Source organism: Rhincodon typus, chromosome 34, assembly GCF_021869965.1.
Source record: "Rhincodon typus isolate 14 chromosome 34, sRhiTyp1.1, whole genome shotgun sequence".
Classification (NCBI taxonomy): domain Eukaryota; kingdom Metazoa; phylum Chordata; class Chondrichthyes; order Orectolobiformes; family Rhincodontidae; genus Rhincodon; species Rhincodon typus.
Genome location: NC_063365.1, coordinates 4,666,903 through 4,677,332, shown reverse-complemented (window position 1 = coordinate 4,677,332; position 10,430 = coordinate 4,666,903). Strand labels below are relative to the sequence as shown.

Below are 10,430 nucleotides of genomic sequence, written 5' to 3'. Positions count from 1 at the left end.
TAGAATACCTACAGTGTGGAAGCAGGCCATTCAGCCCATACCGACCCTCCAAAGAATATCCCACCCAGACCCATCCCCTTTACCCTTTCCCTGTAACTTGCATTTCCCATGGCTAACCCACCTGTACACCTAGCCTGTACATCCCTGGACACTATAGGCATTTTCTGAATAAGGGTCTAGGCCCAAAACGTCAGCTTTCCTGCTCCTCTGATGCTGCTTGGCCTGCTGTGTTTATCCAGCTCTACACCTTGTTATCTCAACGTTATTCCAATTTCACTTGGTTGTACAGGACTATTGCTGAAGAGAGAGATGTCCTACTGTCTCAGGACAAATGCAAGAATGCCAAATTTCAAATGATCACAGCAACTTTATGAGAAAAGAGTACTGAGTAGTTGGCAAATCAACACTGATTGGCCAAGCAATTGCTACAGAGAAAGAACAGGAAACTATAGGGATAGTAAGAACTGCTGATGCTGAAGTCAGAGATATCACAGTGTGAAGCTGGAGGAACACAGAGGCCAGGCAGCACCAGAGGAGCAGGAAAGTTGACGTTTCGGGTCAGGACCTGCTGTGTTCCTCCAGCTCCACACTGTGTTATCACAGGAAACTAGGGTCTCCAAGTTCCCAGGTAATTCAAAAAAGTTGTATTGCTCGAACATATTTATTTTGTTTGCAGAGAGCGTGTATGCACAGTGGCTCAGTGGTTAGCACTGCTGCCTCACTGCATGGACACCAGGGATCGCTTTCACCCTTAGGTGACTGTGTTGAGTTTGCACATTCTCCCCTTGACTGCGCGGATTTCCTCTGGGTGCTCCAGTTTCCTTCTACAGTCCAAAGATGTGCAAGCTAGGTAGATTGGCCATAGTGTTGAAGGATGTGCAGGCTAGGTGGATTAGCCGTGGGAAATGGGGGGGTTACAGGTCAATGGTTCAGGTTCAGAAGGTCAATGGGGACTTAACAGGCTGAATGGCTTGCTTCCACTCTGTAGGGATTCTATTCTATCCTTTGTTTTCTCCATGGCAACGTCTCAGCCGATTAGAATTGATTAGTCAACCAATCAGAACCTTCTTTTGCTGTGGTATAAATTGCCGTGATTGTGTGAAATTTGGTATTTTTGTGTTTGTCCTGATTAAGGCAAGATAAAAGGTTTCAGGGATCCTTTCCAGCAAGATGCAAATTTTGTTTTGGTATATAAAGTAAAGCCTTACGATGTGGATTTTTGTTAAGGAGCGATCCTGCCACAGAACTTTGAGCAGTGAGAACGGGGACATGGAGATCCAAGGACCCAGCTCAGTTTTCTATCCATTCATTAGGAAAATTCTATGGGGTGCACAGCTCTCCCACAGTCAAATCCCTCAAGCATTTCACAGCACCACACATCTGGGTACCAGGCACATTGATACATCACTTAATTTTCAAATGCTTTGAATGACTTTGGAGCTTTGAATTAAATCACAGACTGATTTAGCCACTGCTGCAATATAACAGAGACAACCTTTTCTCCTTTGCACTATCAATATCAGTTCAGAAATAAATCAAAATCCATTATTTTTTAAAATGGTAAATGCACCAAAATGGAAACAGGTAAAAGGAAAATGTCAGGGGATTAGAGGCATTAGAAGACGAATTAGATTCAGCCAGAATATAAATTAACATTAAATAATGAACAAAAGAAGAAGAATGGGAAAATCATAAAGCAACAGGAAAACCAGAATTGAAGCAACTGGTTGTATTTTTTTTGTAGATTAAGATAATAAGAAAGGGATTGTTTTTCTGTTGTCCTATTTGTGTCCACAGGATGTCCCAACATGTTTTGCAGCCAATTTTGAATGTATAATGTAGGAAATGCAGCAATTACAAATAGCAATGAGATAATGACCAAAATTACAGTATTGGTTGAAGGAAAAACGTTGGCTAGAACACCAAAGAGCACCCCAACTCCTCTATGAGTTCTGCCATGTGGTCTTTTGACGTCCACCTGAGTGAGCATACAGGGTCTGGTGTTAAAGGTCAAATGATATTGCCTCTCCCTCACTACTGAATGGATGATATGCTCAAGCCTCTGGAGTGAGCCCTAGCCCTGCAGCGAGCCCTCGCCCTGCAGCCCTGCGATTCAGCAGTGAGAGAGTGTTAGCACTGAGCCAAGACTGACACTGCAAGGGAACAAAACACCAAAACTGGAGTAGATTTGACCTGTTTTTGCAGCATAATTCATGAACTGAAAATTCTCAAAACAGCCTGGCTCAAAGAAAGACTACTGTTTTCCCCACTGTGTGATCAGTTAAAAGTTAAACTTGAGAAGAAAACAAAATGTAGAACCAGAGAAGCCAGAGTAATTCATGATGAGTTTAGGAAACGTGTACTCCACACAGTTAGATGGAGACGTGCTGTCTATCTGCTTTGACGGAGGCACAACTGGTTCACTTGAAATATGTCGTTTAAGTTGTAGAGTGAGGAATGTTGTCAGAAACTGTGTAGGTAAACAGGAGTTAGAGGAATGAGAGCTGATCTTATTGAAGCATAGAGGAATCCAAGGGGAATTATCAAGATGATTCTGAAAGCATGTTTCCCCTTATGGGAGAGGCTAGAACTGAGGTGAGGGTAGGGATGGGGGGTGGGTGTCAGTGTTTCGAAATCAGGGGTCTCCATTTTTAAGATTAAAATGAGGAAGAATTTTTTTTTTCTCCCAGAGATGCGTGAGTCCTTGGAACTTTCTTTCCCACAGAACAGTGGAGCCAAGATCACTGAATACTTTTAAGGCAGAGCTGGCCAGATTCAGGATACTGGGGACAAGCTGGAAAGTTAAGCTCACAATTATTCAGCCGAGATCCTACCGAATGATGGAGGGGCCAAATGTCCTCCCCCTTGCTTCAACTTCACATGTTCCTATGAATTTTAAGTCACTGATTTCTACTTTAAAACAGGTTATGTTTTCTTTACATTTTCTTTCAGCTGGGGAGAGGAGGCGAGATTTGATCCCAAGATTACTAACTCAAGTGGGTATACTGCCAAGGATGTCCAGGGAACTTAAAATGACAAATTCCAGGCTGCAGTAATTCCAGCCCACGGGTGCAGAATAGAGAGAAACGTTCCCTTGTCATGTGAGATGGGGTGATGAAGGAGAACAGAATTGAAATGCCATTGGCAGTCAGGTGCAGCTATTCACCTCAACACTCCACCTCGGGGAAACTAACTCACAGCAAAGTATTAGCATCCACCATTTTGGTCGCTTGTGGCTCAGTTTTGGGTTTTTTCCCGTGTCACCAGGCTTGGAGGTAGTGAGGTCAAGCTACCATACAGATGGTGGAACTTTGGTGCTGCCTTTCCCTATGACAGAAAAAGGAACTTGTTACGTTTCTGTAAAATGACAGCAATGTAAAGAATATTGGAACTCTCGATGGAAACTCCCAGGAAAGCAGAGACAACTCTTCTCCAACGTGGCATTGTTGCTGATGATTAAATTCTTCCCACAGATTGTGATTTGGTCCCTCCTGGAGATAAGGATTTGACGTGGTCTGGCAGAAGCCAGTTTTATCATGGAATTTCAGGACAAAGTGCCCTTCTGTAGGTCACTGCAATGGACAGTAGTAGTAGTGGTTTGGGGACCAGGCCAGGATACATTAGTAATTCAGCTTCTTGACCACTTCCCAAGGAAATTCACTCCTGCCAAAATGGCCGTAGCAAGCTGTTTTTTGGTAGATTGGTTTCTTCAAGTTGAGGTCCCTGGAAAAGGAAACATGGTTTTTTATTTCGATACAGAATCACAAAAATAGATACAAACAATAGCCCAGTTACAGCACAGGAGGAGGCCATTCAGCTCAGCCTGCCTATGCCAGCTCTGCCAATGACCAATACACCTTATGCCATTTCCCTGCCAAGATGCCTTCTCAGTTCATCCACACAGGATTAACTTTTCGCTCTCTGAAAAACGGACACTCAACTTTTTCTAAAAGATTCAAGATTTTTCCGATGTGAGAGTGAACTTTGTCTTTACCCCATTTGAAGCCTGGCCTCTTTTTCTTATTGTCGTGGTATTGTTTCATGGATTTTTCCAAATGTACTTATTATACGCTGATAACTTCTCAAGGGCTTGCTTTATAATAACTGATAAGGGAGTCAAAACATCAATGGGATAGGAGGGAAGGTGGAGATGATACCATAACCAGATCAGCCATTCATCGAATTATAGAATCCCTACAGTATGGGAGCAGGCCATTTGGCCTATCTAGTCCGTACTGAACCCTCCAATCAGGCCGCTACCCTTTCTTTGTAACCCTGCAGTTCCCAATTCATCTAACCTGCACTTCTTGGGAGGAAACCGGAGCACCTGGAGGAAACCCACGCAGGCATGGGGAGAATGTCTGTGTGGAGTTTGCACAGTCACCCGAGGGTGGAATCAAACCTGGGTCCTGGTGCTCTTAGGCAGCAGAGCTAAACGCTGAATCACCATGTCATCCTATGCCATTACTGTATTGAGTGGTGGAGCAAGCTAACAATGTTCATTACAATAAGATCAATTACTTTTTGCAATTATAATAGCTACTGAATCTACGCAGACTTAAATTAGAGATTCCACATTCAATTGCAAGGAATTCATTACCTCTGTGATATAGAGTTTTCTCTGATCACAGTGAACTGAGTATTCCTTTGAAGACAGATTTAAAACTATTCTCTCTCTGTTGCATCCTCCCCCTCCCTTATAATATTCCCAAATTTTGTCTGCATTCATTCTGGTCCCAGCAAATGTCCCCATCCTGGATCCAGTTCCTGGAACTCCTTGATCTGGCAAAAGCCTCCTGATCCCGGTCTTGACTAAAGGTTATCCCAGATCTTAGCCTTGGCTAAAGTCAGCCCCCAATCTTGGCCCGAGGATGAAGGAAGGTAAGCTGTTTAACTGGATAAGGCAGTGGGAGGTCTAGGGTCAAGAGATGCATTCCCTGTGAACCTGCTATTACGAGGGGGCATAGTTTTAAAGTGAGTGGAGGTAGATATAGGGGAGACGTCAGAGGTAGGTTCTTTACTCTGAGAGTGGTAGGAGCGTGGAATGCATTGTCGGAGAGGGTAGTGGAGTCGGCCTCATTAGGGGCATTTAAGCGGCTATTAGATAGGCATATGGATGATAGTATAAGGTAGCGGTGGAGGTTAGATAGATTTAGGTTTAGGGTAAAAGTTCGGCACAACATCATGGGCCAAAGGGCCTGTACTGTGCTGTACTGTTCAATGTTCTGCCAACTGGAGTTGGTGTCACGGATTTGCTAGTTATCCTGCATGGAAGCAGTGCCATCTACAAGGATAGCCTCAAACTGCAGGCCGATTCCCTTCTGAACTCCAGGAGCCATTTTACAAGTCCAAGCTCAAGGGCAGGCTGTACACATCAGGGAGTGGCCAGGATAGAGCAGGCTTTTCTGTGGAATTATATCTGTAGTGCCTCACAACGAAAACTCTATCCATCACCAGAACACTGCATCAAACTACTCAGGAGAATGGTTATCAATCCCAGAACTGAAGGCAGAAGCTTATTTTTACCTGACAATCATTCCAGGTCGAAGGTCAAAGTTCTTTTTCACAATTTCCATCAATGCTTTGTCGCCCATTTGTGAGGTTCCGTACGAGAAAACAGAGATAGACAGTGGCTCAGCGACTCCGATGGCATAGGCAACCTGGAAAATTTACAGCGATGAGTTTTGGCGCAAGAAAGCTGCTTCATTGGAGCTGACACATGACACGGTTAAAAACCATCCCAAAACAGGAGAGCAAGGGTGACAACTGCCAGTGTTGGTTTAGGCAATCACAGACAAGCACAAACACCTACGCACACGCACGTGCACACATCTGCACACATGCACAGAACTACACACACGCACGTGACACCTACACACATGTGCACATGCACACGTACAGATAAACACGCACACACCCAGGTTCACACACACACTTATGGATAATCAGAAGCACATGAATGTACTCACTCCCAGCCACACATCCACAAACACACATACATTACAACCTTGTATGAATACACATTTGTAAACATTTCCTCTAACTCACACCCATCCTGATTTTGATGTGTAACTCCATTTTTCTCACTGCTACTGTTACAAAATCCTGGAATTTCTTAATTGATGAAACTCTGCAAGTGCCTACAGGACAAGGACAGCAACAATTCAGGTGAAAGTGTATGATTATTATTAAGCTGGAGACGGCTCAGAAGAGATTTACCAGGATGTTGCCGGGTATGGAAGGTTTGAGTTATAAAGAAAGGCTGGATAGGCTGGGACTTATTTCACTGGAATGCAGGAAGTTAAGAGGTGACCTTATAGAGGTTTATAAAATCATGAAGAGTATAGACAGGGTTAACAGTATGCGTCCTTTCCCCCCAGAATGGGACTTTTCAAGACTAGGGGGCATATTTTTAAGGTGAGAGGAGAGAGATTTAAAAAAAGACATGAGGGGCAACTTTTTACACAGAGAGTGGTTCGTGCGTGGAATGAGCTTCCAGAGGGAGTGGTGAATATGGGTACAGTTACAACGATTAAAAGACATTTAGGTAAGTACACGAATAGGAAAGGTTTGGAGAGATATGGATCAGAGCAGGTGGGTGGGGCTAGGTTAGTTTGGAATTATGTTTGGCATGGACTAGTTGGACTAAAGAGTCTGTTTCCATCCTGTATGACTCTATGACTACCCTCTCATGGTTACTATTTTTTGCCCATCAGTTCCCAGTGAGGACTCTCTAGGGCACTACTGTAGGCTAGTGGTAGTGTGACTGGACTCACAATCCAGACGCCCAGGTTAAATCTCTGAGACATATTGCACTGCAGCAGCTGGTGGAATTTCATGGGTTAAAATCTGGAATGGAAACCTTGTTTTAATGACATCATCAATTATGGTAGAAATCTATCTGGTCAACAGAGAGAGAATCTTTAGAGAAGGAAATCTGCCTTCCTACAAGGAGCAGCCTCCATGTGACTCCAAGCTTGTAGGAAAGTGGTTGACTCTAAAATGGCCTCCTCACTCCAAGGGCAAATAGGAATGGAGAACAAATACTGGCCTTGCCAGCGAAGTCCACATCCTGTGAAAAAAACACTTGGAAACACAGACTCTAAACAATCCAAAAATCACAGACTTAACAAGCATTTTAGAAAGGGAGATTTTGCGAGTACTAATGATGTTTACTCTTTAATGCCCAATGCAGTCTCAGTTAATGAGCCAAATTCCCCTCATCAGCCAAACCCACATGGTCTTGAAATGACAGTACTCTATGTTGATTCTCCGTAGTTCACCATGGTCATATGGTATGACTGCATTAATTGAGTGGAAGCTGGAATCTGTTCAAAGTAAGACTAACAAAGGCCTTTGTTAGATGGGGAGGCAGAATTAATTCACAGAGAGGTAGTAAGCGACCCAAAGTCTCTCATCATTCATTCCGAGACTGGAGTCTCCATGTCACTCAGTCCTCACCTGCACCAAGACACGTTTGCAAAGGCCAGCCTTCACGAGGGATTTGGCCACCCAGCGAGCAGCGTAGGCTGCTGAGCGGTCCACCTTTGTGTAGTCCTTTCCCGAAAAGGCACCACCACCATGAGCTCCCCATCCCCCGTACGTGTCCACAATGATCTTCCGCCCAGTGACTCCAGCATCACCCTAAAACAATCCAAACATGAGACACTTGGTGAGATCTGCCCCCATCACAAGGATAGTTGATGGAGCTGAGGGCTGACTGGCCAGAGCTCTTTCAGATTATGAAATTCTTTGATAGGCTTAATATTAAGACACTGATTCCATTTCCAAGATTTGGGACCTTAAATATAAGATGGTAACTAATAAGGAAATCAGGAGAAATGTCTTGACATGGACAATGGCTTGGAACATAGTAGCATAGAAAATAGGTGTAGGTGTGGACCATTCAGCCCCTCACTAGTACAAGGAATGGCTGACTGAGGTGAACAACATTGACATAATCCAAAGGAAGCTTGATAAGTGCGAGGGACAAAAGGATACATTGATTGTGGGAAACAAAATAAGACGGGGATTACATGGAGCATAAAAACTAGCATAAACCAACTGGGCCCAATGGCCTGTTACTATGCTGTACGTTGTAACATAAAAAGCACAAGAGCTGTTTAATGGTTCACATTTTGATGCATTTAATGTCTATTTTAGGGGTGGGTCATTGTCACACTTGAAGGAAGTCCTTGGTGGTTGGGGCTAGACCTGCCACACCTCAGTTCTAACTCTCTGAATCTCTCACGGTTCAGGGATCAGGTCCTTTCCACACGCTCCTCTGGAGCTCACACTTAGACTGCGATGGTGTCATCCCAGCTGCAAGTGTGATTTAAATTGGCAAAGTCAGGCTGAACAGATTGGCTTGGAATCTGTGTTTACCACAGATGGTAGACATTTGGCCCATTGCATATTCTTCAATTAGTCCAGCATGCTTACTCTTTCCCCAGTGTTTTATAAATTTTTCCTTTTCAAGTATTTACCTAATTCTTGTTTTCAACTTGACTCTCAAATCTTCTTCCACCACCATTGCAGATTAAATAACCCACTACATAAAACATTTATTTTAACCTCCTCCATGATCATTTATCAATCTGTGTCCTCGGGTTATTGACCCTCCTGCTACTGGAAACAGTTTCCCTCTGTCAATTCAGTCAATATACCTTAAGTGTTTGAACACTTTTGTTACGTTTTGTTGTGGTTCAATGGTAATGTCGTTGGACTCACAATCAAAAATCCCAGGCCAAGCTTTGGTGTCATGGGTTCAAATCCCATCATGGCCGACAGTGAAATTAAGTTTAAACTTTAAAAACTCTGGAACTAAAATTGACCATTGTCAATTGTTATAAAAAATACCCATCAGGTTAATTACAGACCTTTATGCAAGGAAATCTGCCATCCTTACCTGGTCTGGCCTACATGTGACTCCAGACCAACAGGAATGTGGTTGATTCTTAACTGCCCTCTGGGCAATTAGGGACAGGCAATAAATGCTGCCTAGCCAGTGACACCCTCATCCCATGAATGAATTAACAAACTGCCCACATTATGTTCTTTAGACCAACCTGGGGTCCTCCAATGACAAACCTCCCACTGGGCTGGAGGTGATACACAGTTTTATCATCCAGGTACTTGCTGGGCACCACGGCATCAATCACCCGCTCCTTCAAGGCGCTCCGCATTTCGTCCACCGTCACATCTTCGTCGTGCTGCACGGAGATAACGATAGTGTGCACACGAGTCGGGACAACCACCCCATTCTCCTGGCTGTACTGGACTGTCACCTGCAGAGAGAGACAGAGAGATAGAGAGGGAGAGGGGAGAATGGTCAGCCCCAGGAATGGGTGGGGCCTGGTGTAGTGATGGGTGAGGACAAGTGCATGGAAAGGTGGGGCCTAATGATTTGGATGAGAATTTATGACGTATGGTTAGCAAGTTTTCCGACGATACGAAGGTTGATAGTAGTGTGGGCAGTGAAAAAGGCATTTTGGGAATACAGCGAGATCTTGGATCAACTGGGCCAATGGGCTGAGGAATGGCAGATGGAGTTTAATTTAGAGAAATGCATGGTGTTGCAAATTGGTAGGTCAAACCTAGGCAGGACTTACACAATGGTAGGGCCCTGCAGTGCGTTATAGAACAAAGAAATCTCGAGGTACAAGTTTGTAGCTCCTTGAAAGTGGAGTCACAGGTAGCCAGGGCGGTGAAGAAGGCTTTTGGCTTGTTTGCTTTCATCAGTCAGAGCACTGAGTATAGAAGTTGAGATATCTTGTCACAGCTGTACAAGACTTTGGTGAGGCTACATTTAAAGTATTGTGTGCAGTTCTGGTCGCCATACTATAGAAAGGATATTATTAAACTAGAAAGAGTGCAAAAGAGGTTTACTAGGAGGCTACCTGGACTGGAAGGTTTGTGTTATAAGGAGAGGCTGGAGGCTGGGACTTCTTTCCCTGGAGTGTAGGAGACTGGACGGGGGGGGCAGGTGACCTAACAGAGGTGTATAAAATCATGAGAGGCATGGATAAGGTAGATAGCCAACAGCTTTTCCCCATGGTAGGGGAATCTAAATCTAGTGGGTATAGGTTTAAGGTGAGAGGGGAGAGATACAAAAGGGTCCAGAGGGGCAATATTTTTTCACACAGTGGGTGATGAGTGTCTGGAATGGGCTATAAGAGGTAGTGGTGCAGACGAGTACAATTTGCCATTTAAGAAACATTTAGACAGGTACATGGGTGGAACAGGTATTGAGGGATATGTATGAAACACAGGCAAATGGGACTAATTTAAATTGTGAAAACTGGGCGGCAAAGACAAGTTGGGCCGAAAGGCCTGTTTCCATGCTGTAAACCTCGAGGACTGACTCCAAGGGCAGGGCCAGGAACATGGATTGGTGGGAGGGGCCTAGCGCGGTGTGGGCGGGGCCATTG

General features: G+C 44.3%; 1 protein-coding gene across 1 annotated transcript in view; it reads right to left on the bottom strand.

The window, feature by feature from the left end:
- Window positions 1-347: 347 nt before the first annotated feature.
- Window positions 348-10,430, bottom strand: part of LOC109918408 (S-adenosylmethionine synthase-like) — a 26,324-nt gene continuing 16,241 nt past the window's right edge. The window contains exons 6-9 of the mRNA XM_020518334.2: window positions 9,069-9,287; window positions 7,462-7,644; window positions 5,527-5,660; window positions 348-3,723 (exon numbers count right to left, since the gene is read on the bottom strand). Coding sequence (XP_020373923.1) covers window positions 3,621-3,723; window positions 5,527-5,660; window positions 7,462-7,644; window positions 9,069-9,287 — 639 coding nt within the window. The 3' untranslated portion in view covers window positions 348-3,620. The remainder of the gene's footprint in view (window positions 3,724-5,526; window positions 5,661-7,461; window positions 7,645-9,068; window positions 9,288-10,430) is intronic.